Raw genomic sequence first — 18,554 nt, forward strand, 5'->3', positions numbered from 1 at the left:
AGCCTTCCTGGACTAGCAGACACCTTCACCAAGGCAGGGCCATCGAACATGAAGATCCCTGTGTCAGTCATGACCTCGAGGGAACGTCCCTGAAGCTGAATCGAACCAGCCAGCTTGGCAATGAGACTCCCACCCGAGCCACGCCCTGCTGATGCTGGGGACGCATTTTAGGGATAAACTCAGTCCCTGCTACTGCAAATCCTTACGTCCGTGACTGACAAATGAAAGGAGGCAGCTGGAGTTAAAATCCAGCCTCTGTGACTGTGACCCGGATGTACGATTTACCTTCGATATGATCTCAAGTATGAAACCCTTATTAATAGCCTTCCCTTTTCACATGTATCACCTAATAAGAGAGCTTTCACTTTTGAAGGATTTGTCTGCCACCCTTGCACAAATACACAGTAACGCCTGATCTCAAATTCAAGTTCCTCCTTTTTGCTGAAGACGACCATGAACCCTCCTTTCCTGAAACTGAGATTCTGAGGCCTAAGCGTCAGCCATTATGCCGCTTGGAGCCCCTGAATGAGCATCTGTCGCTCCAACGAAATAACCACAGGCGCAGGCAGAAGGAGCAGATGTAACCTTTTACTCCACCGTTTCCTTCTCCACTTTTCATATTAAATATCTGAAATATATTAATCTTAAAAAACAATATTAACACAGTACTCAATGAATACAGGGAGGGAGTAAACAGCAAGTCTAGACTGCAAAATCGCAGGGTATTTTACAAACGAGAGTGTGGGTGTGGTCAATTCCAGGTGTTTCCAGCTGACTCGCCAACAGGAGCACTGTGGAATTCTGCGATGTGTCACACCAGGAGAGAAACAAAGCCATATAAAAATATATGCGGCAACGCATTGCTCCATCCTCCGGGAGATGGTCGCGGTACCACAGGCCCTTCATTCAGGTTTAAAGTAACAACACAAGCACTTTTTTTTTTTTTTTTTGGTGTTCAGGATTTTCCCCTAACGCCTTCAGTCTCTAAGTAGATTTTCAGGCTTGGGGTAGCCAAAGAGGACGAAATCTGCTTCGTAGAGTTTGTAAAGCTGCTGCCTCCAGGCCAGGGGAATTTTGGCAAACCAGCCTTCCTCCCAGCTGCTGGCAGTTCTGTTCCGGTAACTCGGGGGGAACTGGAGCAGCTTGTCCACCTTGAGAAGCCGGAGCAGCTGGGTGGCATCCTGGTCCAGGGTCTCCAGTTTCCCCACAAAGTCGTAGTCTATCTGGCAGGGGTGGCAGAGGCGGTGCACCTGCCTCCAGTGCTCGTTGAAGGGCGCCAGCTTCTCGGTGTGAGGGTCCAGCAGGTACTGGATGAAGTTGGCGAAGGACACCCTGAGGCCTGCACTGAAGGCCTCGCTGACCGACTTGGGCAGGCTGGTGTGGTTGGAGTACCTCTTCAGCATGGGGACGGCGAACTTCTGGTAGAACTCTTCGTTCTCCAGCTCGAACTTGCTGCGGAAGGCCGAGATGAGGCGGACGAAGGGGTCCCGCACGAACAGGAACTTAGTGTACTTTTTCAGCTTAACTTTCATGAGGTGGCGGGAGAACTTGCCGTAGCGGCGCCAAAACTTGTTGAAAGTCAGGTGGGTGCTGGAGTTGTGGACGTACTCCCGGGGGATGTCCAGGGGGTCACGGTAAGGTGTGCCCTGGTCCGAGAGGCTCTGGCTCAGGACGATCATCACACGCTTCCAGTTGGTGCAGGCCACCTTGGGCACATAGCAGTAGATGACCCCGTGGCGGTCGTCCACGATGAGGTGGTTCAGCTCATAGTTGGGAATGTCATCGAAAGAGCGCTCCTTGGCGGGAAACACAAAGCTGGCGTTGGCGCAGAAGCCCCTCAGCACGCTCCTCCGTTCGGCCTGCCGCCTGTCTGGGTCCGGGCTCTGCTGGGCGTCGTGGCTGGACCAGTCGTAGCCCCTCACACTCTCTTCCATGTTGCTGAGCACAGGCTTGCTGGAGGCCAGCAGGGAGGGCTGCTCCACCTTTCTACCCAGAAGGATGTTCTGCTTCGCGTGAGCACTGAGGAGCTTCTCCAAAATCTCCTCAATGCTGGCGGTGAAATACTTGCCGTCCCCTGGCTTGGGGCTGGGGAAGGGCTGCAGGACGTGAGGCCTGGAGAGGGAAGTGTGCAGGTACAAGTGGGCGGTGCCCATGTTGTCCCAGTACACGATGATCAGGAGGATCATGAAGACGGACCCCAAGACCAGCCACAGGCGGAAGAACCGGCTTTTGGTCATTGTGTCCATGGATGCGGGGGCCTCTTCCCCGGATCCTTTCACTTCAGCTTCCTGTAGAGACCGGACGCTGCCCTCCGAGGAAGCTGGAAGGCAACAGAAACCAAGTTAAAGGCTAAGGTCCTCTCGCAGCCTGCGGTCCTGAGAGGATGGTGCCTGCTGCCGTCTCAGACCCAGTGGCCCTGCTTTTCCCTCCCTCGTCCACCCTCCGTGAGGTGGACTTTGGGGGGCTGCCTGATGGGGAGCTTCAGCTTCTCCAGGTGATGTGACCCATGAGGCTTGGGAAGGCCCAGAGGGTGAGTGTGACTGGAGAGGTGACTGGAGACCCCTTACCACCGCACTGAAAGGGGGAGGCCGGACCCAGACCAGCCCCCGGGCGGGAACGCAGACCCTCGTGAAGAGTGGGTGTGAGAATGAAAGGAGAGGCGCAGCGAAACAAAACACGGTAACAAGAAAGTTTAAGCTCAGTGCAATGCTGAACTCACCCCTTCTCCCGCCCAAACCCCTTCTTCTGTGCACACGTCATCCAAACCAACACTTGAGACGGGCCCCCGTGTGAGGCCGACAGCGTGCTGTGAGCGGTGCAGGCTGCTGCCGGCTCTCAGCCTCCTGGTCCACAGCACCTGTACGAGGAGGGGCTGTGCAGGCTGGAAGTGACATTCGTGTCGGGGCTTCAGCTATCTGGAGGGCTGTCACATGGGAGAGAGAGCAGCTTCAGAAGATACAACTCAGAAACTGAGTCGAGCCTAAGGAAAGAACACTAATGATTATAAGTGGGCCCAAACCACTTAAGAACGGGCTGTTTTTGAAGCCGTACTAGGACTTCTGTCACTGCAGGCATCGGGGCACAGACGGACGGAGCACGTCTGGGGTGTTCTAGGGGAGGGTCCCGCATTGTGCACCCTCTGGGACCTCTCCCAGTGTACACTTCTGAGTCTATATTCCTCGTATGCATCCGACTATGTACCTGGTGTCTAATACATTTTCATAAAATGAACCTAAAAGTCCATTAGGCAGAAATTTGGGTGCAATCTCTATCCACCTCTGCAGCTGTTGTTTACTGTCTTTTGTTGTTGTTTACTCTTAATTCACTTTTTTTAAATGGAAAAATTAATACATACTTATGGTAAACAGGTCAGCAGACAAAGGGTGGGGTGGGCTTTTACACAAAAGGAGCTGAAACGACCCTCTGACAGAGAAGAGTACATTCTCTGGTCATCACCTTCATGTAGTGTTTCCTGAGCCCTAAGAGCTCGTCATGTGCTCCCACAGAAAAAGGAAGAGCAGAAAAATCTGGTGACCCCTACCCTGAGGGGTGGCGATCACACCTCCTCTCACCCACTCAGGGCTGTCGGCCATGTGCTAGAGTCACACAGCTAGATAGTTATTATATGTTATATATTTATTATATAATTATTACACATTATAAAGGTAATAACCACACCACACACATCATGAAACAGGAAACAGGATTACAGGTGAAATACCCGGCTGTCTCTTGCACAACTGCTGCTGGTACTTTAGCTCATTCCCTTCGAGTGGGTCGCGGGTGTGAGTGGAATAAGAACAAGCAACGCTGCGACAGCTTTTAATACGCTTTTAATGGTAACGGTTAGGATCACAAAATTTTACAGCCTATTTTTAAAACTAGATCATAAGCACCCAGGTCATTAAAGTTTTCAAGACCGTCCCTTCTCAAGGATGTGCAAGGGCGAACAGTTTATAAAGATGAAGGTGAAACCATGTTAAAAGAAAAAAGTTTGCCAAAGGCTGAGAAAGCAGCAAAGGGAAAAAGTAACTTAAAATGTCAAGTGATTTAAGAGATCAGTTTTCAATTTTAAGATCGAGACTAATAGAGTAGAGGTGATGCAGCATCACAGTTACATCTTGTGGACACAGGCATCGCCACAGATCAAGGATCGTGCTCTCGGCCACATACTTATAATGCTAAGTACCAGAACCACCTGGCCTGATAACCTAAATACCTTGACTTATTTTTCAGCCAAGAAGTAGTATATGCACATTAATAAATGCCAGTGCCTACAACATTCTGTAAAAACTCTGACTCTCTTTACTAATAATTTAGTAAGAATTCAATTTAATTGCAAGGAAAAGACATGGTCAAATATTTTTTGGAGAATTACTATATATTGATAACATCTTCTTAATAGCAGCTGCCACTTATCGACCTCTTACTGTGTGTCAGGCACTAAGATACGCATTTTACACACGTATGTTACTGCAGGCCCTCTGCACACAATCTGGGGCGGGGATGCAGCATAATCCTCTTACAGCTGAGAAACTGAGGCCGATCAGCACATGAAAAGATGCTCAATGTCACTAATCATTAGAAAAATGCAAATCAAGGCCACAGGAGACACCACCTCACACCCACCAAGATGGCTACTGAAAACAAAAGCAAAAAAAACCCAAACCAGAAAACAACAAGTACTGGTGAGGACGAGAAGAAGGTGAAACCCTTGTACACTGTTAATGGGAATGTAAAATGCTGCAGTCACTGCATAAACAGTATAGAGGTTCCTCAAAAAATCAGAAATAGAATTGCCGTATAAAGTTACCATGTGATCCAGCAATTCCACTTCTGGGTCTATACCCACAAGAATTGAAAGCAGGGTCTTGAAGAGATATTTATACACCCGTGTTCACAGCAGCATTACGCACAGTAGCCAAAAGGTGGAAGCAACCCATGTCCATCAATGGGTGAATGGACAAACAAAATGTGGTCCGTCCATACAACAGATTATTATTCAGCCTTAAAAGGGAAGGAAATTCTGACGCCTGCTACAACATAGATGAACCTTGAAGACACGATGCTCAGTGAAATAAGTCAGTCACAGAAAAGAACAAATACTGCGTGATTCCACTTATATGAGGTCCCTGGAGGAGTCAAATTCATAGAGACAGAAAGTAGAAGGTGGGGGCCAGGGGCTGTGGAGGGGGATGGGGAGTTAGTGTTTAATGGGGACAGAGTCTCAGTTTGGGAAGATAAAATGAGCTCTGGAAATGGATGATGGTGATGGTTGCACAGTATGAATATGCTCGATGTCACGGAACTGCACACTTAAAAATGGTTACGATCGGGCTTCCCTGGTGGCGCAGTGGTCGAGAGTCCGCCCGCCGGTGCAGGGGACGCGGGTTCGTGCCCCGGTCCGGGAGGATCCCATGTGCCGCGGAGCGGCTGGGCCCGTGAGCCACGGCCGCTGAGCCTGCGCGTCCGGAGCCTGTGCTCCGCAACGGGAGAGGCCACAGCAGTGAGAGGCCCGCGTGCCGCAAAAAAAAAAAAAAAGAAAAAGAAAAAAAAGGTTAAGGTGGTAAATTTTTTTTTTTAAGGTGGTAAATTTTATGTTACGTGTATTTTACCACAATAAAAACAAACTGGACGGAAAAAAATGAATTAGAGCTGTAACAGTGGACTTGGAGGAATTTCCAAGAGGTATTGTTGAATGAATAAGGCAAATGTAGGACAGTGTGTAAAAAATAAACAAAGCTAAATATGGTAGAGAGCTGTACAGAGGCTAAATTTGGAGCCAGCTGCCGAAGCCACAAGCTACCCTTACAACCTTGTGCAAAAGCTCCACAAGCCAACTTCACCTGGAATTTGCTTATTAAGCAAAGTTTTAAAAATTTATAATTGGGGGGCTGTTGCACAAAAGCAAGACAGGTCTTCCCCTGGGACAGCCAAAAACCTGTCTGCTTTTTCAGTGGGGAGACTGGTCCCAAGAGCCTTGTCTTGCCCTGGAGTCCTGCCACGTCACAGCCCCTTCCAGGCCTTTCTAAATCAAGGGGATGAGCGCCTACACACCAAGCTGAGGCAGCGTTTACCGATGAAGCTGAGGCCATGGTTCATTTTTAACATCAAGGAACAGGGCAGTCCTTTGTGTTGTCATTTCTAACCTCAAACATGCCACAAAAACAGCATGGAAACAAGACTGTCTGAGTGTATTAAATGGCCTGTGAGAGTAGTCCTTTGAGAAGAAAGGACTGTGGCTACTTTAAAATATTCATGGAGCACAAGTTCCCAGTTTCTCGGAAGAGTGGAGAATACAGTCGAGACTACCACATAGCATCGCCAGCAACAAGTTTTACTTTTTAAAAGGGAGTAGGACATCTAGGAATTTCTGGTCCAGGTGCCTAGGCAGCTCAAGCTGGACAGTCTGGGTAACACTTCCTTGTCTTCTGGGGGTGAGAGCAGCACAGTGGGGAAAGCCAGCTGAGAACCAAAGCCTGCTTCAGAAACATGTCAGGGAATAACGATGACCTCATAAAGTAATTTTTCATTCAAAAATAAGGGCATTGTTTCCGAACATAAATCTCCCACTATTTCAAAACGCAGTCAACAAAAAGCCCCCCAAGTTTTGAAGAAGTAGAGCAAGAAGAACCTTCACAGAGGAAGTGATCTACGATTGGCGCTGCATATCAGTCTCAGGCTTCTGCCCGCAGCAATAGAACTGACAGCAAAGTCTATCCAGAAGTTTCATCTTTGGGGGGCTGGTTTTCTACAAGGGTTTTGTCAAAGGCCCTTGTAAACACTACTGATGAAAGAATTAGGTTGGGTTTAAACCAAAACACTGTGGCTAGGCAGAGCTGTTTCTTAGCTCAAGGTGGGGTTAAACATTTCTTGTGACACATGGCAGGGTATGATGCCAAGGGTAGCTTGGCAGCCCCAGGAAGCAAGCACCCAGTGCCGGCCGCCCACGTAAGGCTGCTGGTCTCAAGGAGCCTTCACACCAATAGTAGGCAAGAATCCGGGAAGATGGGGTGGTGTGCAGCTGAGGGCTGACCTCCCTCACACTCAGATGTGTGTCATCCTGACATATCTAGAATAGAGGGCCACAAGGCCAGACCCATACTAAGGCCCGTATAAGGGCACGTCCCAAAATTTGATAGCAGAACTGACAACTACAGTACAAAAAGGTCAGGTGGTATATGCTGGTTAGTTTTACGTGTCCACTTGACTGAGCTATGGCTGCCCAGGTAGTTTGCTCACACGTTCTGGGTATGTCTGTGAGGGTGTTTCTGGAGATTAATGTTCGAATCGGTAGGCTGAATAAAGCAGATGGCCCTCCCCAGTGTGGGACAGCCTCATCCAATTTGTTGAAAGCCTAAATAGAACAAAAAGGCAGAGGAAGAGAGAATTCCCTCTCTCCACCTGACTGTCCTTGAGCCGGGACGCGGGTCTCGTGCCTTCAGACCTGGCGAGTACTAGGACTCTCACCAGCAGTCTTCCTGGTCCTCAGGCCTGCAGACTCAGACTGGAGCACACCGTCAGCTCTCCGGGCCCTGAACTACTCAGCTTCCATAACCCTGGGAGCCAATTCCTCATGATAAATCCCTTTACACATACACACATACCTTATTGGTTCTGTTTCCTTGGAGAACCCTCACTAATATATCAATATTTATTTTGTCATATGGACTGGGGTGTGTGTGTGTGTGTGTGTGTGTGTGTGTGTATTTACTACATATTATAGATACAAGTGATCAAACCAGTGAGAATTAAACAGTGGGTGGTAATAAATGGAAATTAATGTATCTGCCATGGTGGAAAGGAATGTTAAATGCAGAGAATTTCAGCCACTATCCAATACAAGTATTCCAGAGGGAGAGGTTGAGATTCATTTTTTTCCCATAGAGATATCCTGTTATTCCAGCACCATTTGTTTAAGAGACGGTTCTTTCCTGATTAAATCACTTTAGCACCTCGCTTTTTTTCCTTTTTAAGTCAGGTTTATTGAGGTATGATTTATACACAATAAAACGCACTCTTTTTAACTGTACAGTCTGATGAGTTTGGGCAAATGTACACTATAATTAAGATATAGAACATCTTCATCATCCCCCAAAGTTCCCTTATCCTCCCCCAACAGCCAGCTCCAGGCAGTACATAGTTCTACAGTCCTGCCCTTTCTAGAACGTCACATAAAGGGAATTACACAGGAAGTCGCCTCCTGTATTTGGCTTCCTTCACTTAGGAAGATGCGTTTGAGATCTGTCCAAGTTGTTGCTTGTGTCATTGCTGGGCAGTACCCCACTATATGGATATACCACTATCTGTTTATCCATTTACCAACTGATGAACTTTGGAGTTAGCTCCCTTTTTTGGCTATTATGAAAAAAATTAATGTCAACTTTTTTTGCATATAGTTTTTTTTTATGCTGAGACTTTCAAAAAGTCAAAAAGATTGTATTAAAAAATATCAAGCAGATTTTTAACCTCCTGGAAGGTTCTGTAAGATCCATAACAGTAGATGTTCTGTAATAAAGCTTAGGGACTCTATTTAAAGACCAAACTGACCATCAAAATATGATACATAAATCTTAGATTATCAATACTTTTTCAATTATAAAATTTTACGGGCTCAAGTGATTATAGCAAGTTTGCAGGGCACAAGGTTAATAAACAAAAGTCAACCACTTTCCTACATATCAGCAATGAACAAGTGGAATTTGAAATTAAAAACAGAATTCCATTTATGAGCAGCCCCCAAAAGAAAAACGCTTAGTATAAATCTAACAAAATATGTACAAGATCTATATGAGGAAAACTACAAAATTCTGATGAATGAAATCATCAGAAGAACTAAGGAAGTGAAGAGATATTCCATGTTCAAAGTGCTAAAGGACAGGAAGACTCAATATTGTCAAGATATCCATTCTTCCCAACTTATAGATTAATCCCAACCAAAATCATAGCAAGTTATTTTGTGGATATCAACAAACTGTTTCTAAAGTTTATACGTAGGAGCCAAAGACCCAGAATAGCCAATACAATATTGAAGGAGAAAAACAAAGCTGGAAGATTGATGCTGCCCGACTTCAAGATTTACCATAAAGCTACAGTAATCAAAATGGTGTGGTATTGGCAAAAGCATGGAGAAGTAGATCACTGGAACCGAACAGATAGCTCAGAAACAGACCGCCATATGGTCAACTTATTTTTTTTTTTTTTTAAACATCTTTATTGGGGTATAATTGCTTTACAATGGTGTGTTAGCTTCTGCTCATCAACTTATTTTTAACAAAGGAGCAAAGGCAATACAAGGGAGCAAAGACAGTCTGTTTCTGTAACAAATAGTACTGGAACAACTGGATATCACGTGTAAAAAAAAAAAAATTAAAAGAAAGAATCTAGACACGGACCTTCAAAAAAACTAACTCAAGGGCTTCCCTGGTGGCGCAGTGGTTGGGAGTCCACCTGCCACTGTGGGGGATGTGGGTTCATGCCCCGGTCCGGGAGGATCCTGCGTGCCACAGAGCGGCTGGGCCCGTGGGCCGTGGTCGCTGGGCTTGCGCGTCCAGAGCCTGTGCTCCGCGGCGGGACGGGGGGTGCCGCAGCAGTGGGGGGCCCACATACCGCAAAAAAAAAAAAAAAAAAAACTAACTCAAGATGGATAATAGACCTAAATGTAAAATGCAAAACTATAAAACTCCTAGAAGGTAACACAGGAGATAACCTAAATGACCTTGTGTATTGTGATGCCTTTTAGACACAACATCAAAGACGATATCCATGAATGAAATAACTGTCCACACAAAGATGTGTACAAGAATATTCATTGTCGCTTTACTCAAAATAGCTACAAACTGAAAAGAACCCAGAGGTCCATCAACAAGTGAATGAATAAACAAGCTGTGGTGTACTCATTCAGTGGAAAACTACTCAACAATAAAAAAGAGTGAACCACGGACTCACACATCAATACATGCAACCACATGGATGAATCCTGCAGATATTACACTAAACAAAAGTACCCAGACACAAAAGAGTACATACCACATGATTTCATTTATACAAAGGTTATAAAAGGCAAAAATAGTGACAGAAATCATAGACTGCAAAGGGACAGGAGGAAATCTGGGTGATGGAAATGTTCTATTATATTGTTTGTAGTGGCAGTTACACAGGTAGATATATCTGTCCACATTCATAGAACTTTACACTTAAAATGTGTGCATTTTATTGCATGTAAATTATACCTCGATACATTTGATTTCAAGGGGAAGAATATGTGAGCAGTCTTATTAAGTCAATCACCAGAAGCTAAAACTTTTCTCTTCAGCACAAACGCTATGAACTAACCAGCTGTCACTGATTTCTACAACACAGGATAAAAACACCAGCACTGAAGTCCTACACAGACATCTGGAGATCGGGAAGAAAAGGATAGGAATTCTGAGGCCCAGTCCAGTCTCTGCTGAGTGGCCTGGGATATCTCTTTAAGTGTGAGTTTCAATTCTTCACCTATAAAACAAGAACAATCAAGGTCTTTCTGCTAACCGGAGCTACTGAGAGGATGAAAATGAGACCATATCAGCTAAGTGTTTTGTAAAATAGTAAAGCATGTTCTTTAGACTATACCATTGGCCTTAGTTATCTTTGTTTCATCTGGCCCTCAAATATTTGTATCATATAAATATAACATTATTTTTATTATTACTCATGCTTTCTACCAATAGCCAGTTATCAGCAAAGAAGAATGTTATGATTTCAATTAATTTTATAATAATAACAATAGCTAATATGTTTTCCAAAGTGCTGTTACAGGCCTTGCATATCTTAACTTATTTAATCCTCACAGTAATTGTGATAAAGTTGGGGCAAAACAGCCAGGCAGGGGCTCCCCTGGTGGTGCAGTGGTTGAGAGTCCGCCTGCCGATGCAGGGGACACGGGTTCGTGCCCCGGTCCGGGAGGATCCCACATGCCGCGGAGCGGCTGGGCTCGTGAGCCATGGCCGCCGAGCCTGCGCGTCCGGAGCCTGTGCTCCGCAACGGGAGAGGCCACAGCAGTGAGAGGCCCACGTACCGCAAAAAAAAAACAAAACAAAAAAAAACCCAAAAACAGCCAAGCAACTTACCCAAGTGTACACAGCTACAACTGTTCAGAGCTGGCATCTGAACAACTGATTTGAGAGCCTACCTTCCCAAACACTACAGTCTACCAGCCTCTACAGTAAATATTTAATGCAGAATTGGTTGGTTTTTCTAGACACTCAAATTTTTATTACCTTTATTTCTGAGAAAATTTGCTTTTCCTTGTCCAAATAACCAACTTCTGAGCATTAAATCAAGTGACATGACCTTCATTAAGAAGTCCAAGAATGTTTCAAGTTTTATTCATTTATGCTACCGGCAAAGAGACCAGAAACTACCTACTTCTTTTCCAGCTTTGCAAAGGCAAATAATTCACTGAGGGTCTCATCACTGTAGTCAACAGAAATTTGGAAAGTTTGTTAGTGGTCTCAACATTTACCCTCTGCACCCCGTATGGCCCAGCCCTGCAACTGATGCTTTGGTGTTGGATTAAAACCCCCATTGTAAGGTATATTTTCACTTCCGTGCCACCAGCACTGGGGGTTTATTTGCTTATAAAATTACTTCACTTGTATTCGGTTAACCCTGAGAACTAAATCTGACTGTGTATCCAAATAAAAATTAGTAATAAATGGGCACATTGATGGGAATGAAAGGTTGATGTCCGTCCCAGAAGACCTGAATGAAAACTGAGCCCAAACTTGGCCTTTGAAATAAAGTAACTTCCCACAGAGGTGGCCCACAGCACACTTGGCTATCTGCTCACATTGGTGTCTTCGTCCCTGGTCTCTAAGCCCCGTCGGTACTTCACAAGTAGGCAGGGTATTAGTGTAGGCACACCAGTCGCATATTCCCAAACTAGATTTCAAGCTCTTAGGAGACAGGGATCATGTCTACTATATCTTCTATATTCCTCGCAACACTCAAATACTTGTTGCATGGTATTTGACCCTGGAATCCAAATAACTCATTTCCCAGAGTTAAGTCAATTCAAAGAAATTATTTCAAGGGAAAATAGATAATAAATTTCACTATGATTAGCTGAAGAACCTGATTAGGGCTTTACCTTCAAATATATGCAGACCCTAACCCCTCTACTGCCCTACCTCCTGTGTGCACCCTGCCCCCCAGGCCACCACCAGCTCCCACCTGCGTTACCGCAACAGCGTCCAACTCTCCTGCCCATACTATCCTCTTTAAACCCAGTAGCCATGGTTATTCTGCTAAAAGTCAGATCATGTCATGGCTCTGCTCAAAACCCTCCAATCTTTGGAGTCCAACAGCTTCCCATTTCCAGTCCTTACAGTGGCCCATGACAAGCCCTGTATGACTGGGATCCCACACTCTCATCCCCTTTACTCTCCGTCACTGGCCCCACTCTAGCCACAATGGCCTCCTTGCTGCTCATCATCTACACCAACCAGGCTCCCACCCCCTGGCCTGCACACACCCAGGGAATCCTGTGGCTCCACCTGGCACCTCCTTCTGATCTACGCCTGAAGCTCACCTCATCAGTGAGGGCTTCCCTGATCACTCCCCACCCTGCATGCCCCATCCTCCGTAGCTGTTTTTTCTCCATGTCATTTGTCATTACCTCCAATATTATATATTCACTGGCTTATTTGCTTATGGTCTATCTGCACTAGAATATAAACTTCAGAAGGGAGGTACCTGACCCTTCAAAGTTTGTCATAGTTGTAGCCTCAAGGCTATGAATAGTGCTTGGCATACAGTAGGTACTCAATAAAGAGTTGCTGTGCTAACAAAAACAGATAAACATGACCCTGATTTCATAATTTCTGAAACTGGGTGACAGGTAAAGAAGAGTTCATAAAACTATTATCTCTACTTTTTAAAATATATTATTTATTTATTTATTTTTGGCTGTGTCGGGTCTTTGTTGCCGCGCACAGGCTTTCTCTAGTTGCGGCAAGCTGGGGCTACTCTTTGTTGCGTTGCGCGGGCTTCTCATTGCGGTGGCTTCTCGTTGTGGAACACGGGCTCTAGGCGCGCAGGCTTCGGTAGCTGTGGTTCTCGGGCTCTAGAGCGCAGGCTCAGTAGCTGTGGCGCACGGGCTTAGTTGCTCCGCGGCATGTGGGATCTTCCCGGACCAGGGCTCAAACCCGTGTCCCCTGCATTGGCAGGCAGATTCTTAACCACTGCGCCACCAGAGAAGTCCCTATTATCTCTACTTTTGGATATGTTTTACAATTCCTTTATAACAAGTTAAAAGAAAAGAAAAAAGCTAAAGAAAGCACCAAATCTCTGATATGTGACCACAGGCAAGAGACAGGATACAGAGAACAACGACAATGTTTAGCTGCACACAAAACGGCCAAGAGTCTGGCCTCTTCTTCATCAGAGTTGGAAGCTTACTGCCTTGTCTTTATTTTGATCAACTTTATGCATGTATGCTAAAGGATTAAATTGTCCCAGGAGTTGACTACACACACAGTCCCCAGTCCCTTTCTTTCTCATTATCCACCTCCATCTTTCTCTCTCATTCTTATTAGCTGAATCTTTTGGTGTCACCACCTACCTCTAAGCAATAGCCCTGGGCGATAACCGATGGTTCAGCTTGAGCATCACCTACTGACTTCCCCAAACAGTGGCAGGCAGCTGGCAGAAAGGTAGTCTCTCTTTCTTCCCCTGGGCCCTCCAAACAACCATGTCCTTCTCATCTCCACGCCTCCTCCAGACAGGCATATCAGCATTTTAATTAGAGCAATATTCGATGTTTACATAAATTATTATCATTGCACAAAGGCTATTCACAGCTGAGCCTTGCAGTACACCGTAATTATCTTTCTTTCCTGCACAACGGCTTATTTTCCCTGGAACTAGTTAACAGTCTTGTGTTTTCGCTTGCTTTGCTTTCTATGTACTTAATCACTAATACAGCCCCAACTCTGCCAACTGTCTAAATCTCCTCTCCAGATGTTCCAGAGCATCAGGTGCCCCATCAATTTCACATTCCCCAAAAAATCTCTTGGAGGAAACTTCAAGGCTCAGGTCCCAAGATACCTGCTCTCATGCCTGGTACCTGGCCTGGCTGGCATCCCAGCCTCTCCATCTCATCCAGCAGATTCTTTTCACCTCTCCTCTGAGGCTAACCCTGTCTCCTCTAGCCTGTCTTTCCAGATTCACCACCTCATTCTGGGAGAGTATGCCTGCCAGTCACTTCTTTAAAATACATGAGACAAATCTTTGGAGCATTTGTGAAAATATCTTTATTATATCCTCCTTTGCCTGAGTTTAGAATTCAAGGTGGAAAATATTTTCCTTCAGAATTTTGAAAGTAATGCTCTCTTGTCTCCCAGCTTCCAATGTTCCTAAAGATGGGTTCGGAGCCATTCTGCTTCACCCCGTGATGACCTGTTGGTGGCCTGTCTTTATTCTTTCTGAGAAGCTAGCATGATCTTCTTTGTCCAGAGTTCTGAAATTTCCCAACAACGTGTCTTGGAGCGAGTGTGCACGTCTCTCTCCATGCGAACTCTCACTATGCAAATTCTGAAACAGCTTCAGATGCACTTCCAAATAAACCTGCTTCCCAAACTCTTACTAGCCACTATCAGAAACTCGGTATCCCTCCCTATACAAACTTGCCCCCCACACTCTGAATATCCAAACTGGGAACTGAATACACAGGTGAGTGAAGGATACCTGCATTTTCATCCGTGGTGCCGGTCACTCAGTGGGCCCCTTCAGAAAGGCAGAAAGTTTTGGTTCTAGGATTTCCCTTATCATTTTGCAGGTGATTTTATCCCATTTTATCTCTTGCTGAAACTGTTATTATTCAGCTGTCAATTGCCTAATCGGATGCTTTTTCTTTTTTCTCTCATTTTCCATCTCTTTGTTTTTCTGTTCTATTTCCTGAGTTCTCAACCTTTTCATCTACTGAGGTTTTTATTTCTTCCACTGTATTTTTTATATCCATGTGTTATCTTTTTGGATTTCTGCATGCGATATTTTCTATCTCCATGTGTGTATTAGTGACAGTATGCTTTTTAAGTGTGCTTCCTGCACACTCTCTATTGCTTCCAAGTGTGTGTTATGATCTCGATCTTCCAAATCAGAGGTTTCTTCACTTGTCTTTGGTTGTCTATTCCTATTTAAGGGGTAGGGGATTAAAAGAACTTGGAAGCTCTGGACCCTAGAAAGGGGTTATTAATTATGAGCTTCATTAGTGAGTGATCCAGCTGGGCCTCCTTACTGTGGACCCCCTGATGTCACTATTTTTAGGTCCTTTCTCAGACTACTCACTTTCCCCAAAGGCTCTTCCATTCTCCTGTCTGGAAGGAAAAGTACCAACTGACAGTGTTCTGGGAGCCAAGCAGGCTCCATTCGCTTCATCCTCTTGGGTTTAGTACAGCAGTCCAGCCCCTCTGCCCCGCGCAGCTGCACCTGGTGCTTCCTATTCCTCTCTGAAATACTTTTAAAGCTCTCTAAACAGTTACAGAAACCACCACCTTGGTTAACTACAGGAAGTACTGAGTTACTGAGTCAGTTATCATTAAGCACATGTGTTGGCAAATGACTGGAGAACCATCAGCCCTGGCTGCAGCCACAGACCCACTAAGTAAGCGTGAAACTAACCACTACTTTCTGAAGAAAAAGATAAAGAAACAATCGAAAAATCGAAACTAAAGATGTAAGTTTAAAACAAATTATAAACTAGCAGCATTTGTTTCAGTATTATCAATAACCAGTCTCTTATCCAGGAACGGCACTTCAGCCTTGAGACCCTTCTAGAAGAGACTCACCCACTAGCCTTGGTGACTGTATGGTAATGGCAGTAAACTGCATTCCCACCATCAGCCATCCAACATGCTCTTCTTCTGCCATCTATCGCTTTCCCGCTGGACTCCCCAGGATTCCGTCCCTGGACACATTCTCTCTCTCCACGAGCACATCTCATCCAGGATGGCCCACAAATACTGCAAATTCTACAAGTCTAAAAATCAAATGCATTTTAGCCCCTTCCTTCTCCAAACCTGCTCCAGTATTCCTCATCTCAGGTACCAGCCCCGTCCTCAGCACCCAAGTGAGAACCTTGGTTACTTTTGCCGTTTTCCTTTCCCTTTCACCACATCCCACAGAGCGCCACCGCACTGTGGATTCTCCTGCTTGTTTCAAGCTGACGCCCTTCTCAACTCTCAGCCACTGTCCTGACCCACACCCTCTTCAAACGTACCCAGCTCAGTCTCCATCTCCTGATACCCTGGATCTATCCTCTGTTCTCACTAGTGTTACTCTTCTAAAACGCATCTCTCACGTCCCACCCAAAACCCTGACTACTCCTCACCAGAAGGATAAAAGTCCAAACTCCCCGGCATGGCATTCAAGGCCCTTTGGTCAGAAACCTCCTTCTGGTCTTAGCCTCCATTTCAATCCTCAAACCCCAACCCACAATGAACACAGGGACTCACTGCTCCCTCCCCCCAAACGTCCCATTCACTTCCACGCCTCCACATACCCTGCTGCCTCCACTTGGAACGTTCTCCCCAAGCTTCACTCGTCTCTCAAGGTCCAACTCGTATGTCATCTCCACTATGGGAAACTTCTACAACACCAAGAAACAAGTTTAGCTGCTCCCTCCTTCTTCACACTGCGTAAACACCTAGATGACAGCACTGATCACATGGTACTATAGTCAGGTTAATCATATTACCAGCACCTAGCCCAACGTGGCATCTTACAAATGATGAGAGGCTCAACGTTTGCTCCGGTAATGAAGGAGCTGCACACTGACTAACAGTGAACAGTACTGCTGGCCTGAAAATAACAGCCCGAAGTCTTAGAAACCATCTGGCAAGAAAAATAAACATCCATGTGTGTCCATGCAGGCACTCTCTAAGTTCTCAGTAGTGCTACCTTCAGGTAACACTTGCGTTGGTGTCAGCTGACACTTTAGAGGTAATCGTGTTGCAATATATGTGTATCAAATCAACACTTTGCACATCTTAAACTTATTCAACGCTAATCAATTATACTTCAATTTTTTAAAGTTTTCCCGGACTTCCTGGTGGCGCAGTGGTTAAGAATCCCCCTGCCGATGCGGGACTACGGGTTCGAGCCCTGGTCGGGGAAGATCCCACATGCCGCGGAGCAACTAAGCCCGTGCGCCACAACTACTGAGCCTGTGCTCTAGAGGCCGTGAGCCACAACTACTGAGCCCGTGCGCCACAACTACTGAGCCTGTGCTCTAGAGGCCGCGAGCCACAACTACTGAGCCCGTGTGCCACAACTACTGAAGCCCATGCGCCACAACTACTGAAGCCCATGCGCCACAACTACAGAAGCCCACGTGCCACAACTACTGAAGCCTGCACGCCTAGAGACCGTGCTCCACAACTAGAGAAGCCACCGCAATGAGAAGCCCGCACACCGCAATGAAGGGTGCTCGCTGCAACTAGAGTAAGCCCGCACGCAGTAACGAAGGCCCAAGGCAGACAAATAAATAAATAAAATTGCCGCCTCTCAAACCACTAAAAAAAAAAAAAAAGTCTTCCGAATATCTCCTTTTTCACACTGACACCAGCCCTGAGTCACCTTCCCAAAGCCAGGTGTTCACAGAGGAGGCCTAAACTGTGCCCTGGTCTGGGGGCAGGTGAGGACCAGCCGAGCCGTTTCCCAGCTGCCCCCTGCCCGGACCCACACGTGTGGGGACAGTACCCTTAAAGATGCGCTTGCATCCGCTCTGCCCCCAACCCACATTGTCATTCATCCCGGGTCTCCTGAGTCTCTCCGGCGTCGAATTATAACATAAATAACTCAATAATCGCGGGAACACTACGGCTTGTTGTGCTCCGCGCCAGACGGAACCTCGGCTCCAGCCAACGGCTTGCGGGACATGTCTTGGTGGCTAGGAGCCCAAATGGAAGATATAAGTCCTACTGTTAGCGACTAATACATGGCTTCCTTTCGCTGCTTCTGGCGCAAAGGGTCATCTGAGTGGTACTCTTCCAGGACGCGCCCGCATCCGCCGGGTCTGCAGTCATAGGTCCGCGGTCAGCGGGACGGGGAAGTGCCCACGGCCTCGGGCGAGCCAGGGCACCGGGGCGGGGCTCCCCCCTGCACGAGGCTGGTGGAGGGACCCGTGCGCCCGGGCGTCCACTCGCGGTCCCCGCGCACGGAGACCCCCCCAAGGGCTCCCCGGAACCCCGCGCGCCTGCTCCTCCCTCCACACTCCCCAATAGCCCAAGGGGGAAGCTGACAAGCGTGCAAGGAGGATCCCCGCCCCGCCGCCGCCCCCCCTGCAGGGCAGATGCCGGGCGGCCAGAAACGGGCGGGGACGAGCCCCGACGGCGGCAGCTGACCACAGCCGCGAGCCCCACCGCGGATGGGCGGCGCGCCGGGCGCCCCACGCCCCGTTCAGGTCTCCCTCATCCCCACAGGACCGGGGCTCAGAGACGGTGCGAGCCCGGCCAAGGTCACACAGCGACGGCGCGGGGAATCGGCCCGGAGCCGCGCCGGACCCGCCCAGG

At 46.9% G+C, this 18,554-nt stretch overlaps 1 protein-coding gene across 6 annotated transcripts in view; it reads right to left on the minus strand.

Annotated features, from left to right (window-relative positions):
• Positions 1–557: 557 nt before the first annotated feature.
• Positions 558–18,554, minus strand: part of CHST12 (carbohydrate sulfotransferase 12) — a 20,957-nt gene continuing 2,960 nt past the window's right edge. For 4 of the 6 annotated variants that reach the window (XM_024763484.1, XM_024763483.1, XM_024763487.1 and 1 more), the window contains exon 2: positions 558–2,320. In XM_024763484.1, the coding sequence (XP_024619252.1) occupies positions 978–2,246 (1,269 nt within the window). In that variant the 5' untranslated portion in view covers positions 2,247–2,320 and the 3' untranslated portion in view covers positions 558–977. Of the gene's footprint in view, positions 2,321–2,719; positions 2,924–16,543; positions 16,564–18,554 lie in introns of those variants that run through there. The other 2 variants (XM_024763485.1, XM_024763488.1) reach the window with 2 other exon arrangements.

The sequence above is a fragment of the Neophocaena asiaeorientalis genome, unplaced genomic scaffold (genome assembly GCF_003031525.2).
Source record: "Neophocaena asiaeorientalis asiaeorientalis breed wild unplaced genomic scaffold, Neophocaena_asiaeorientalis_V1.1 scaffold223, whole genome shotgun sequence".
Lineage (NCBI taxonomy): Eukaryota > Metazoa > Chordata > Mammalia > Artiodactyla > Phocoenidae > Neophocaena > Neophocaena asiaeorientalis.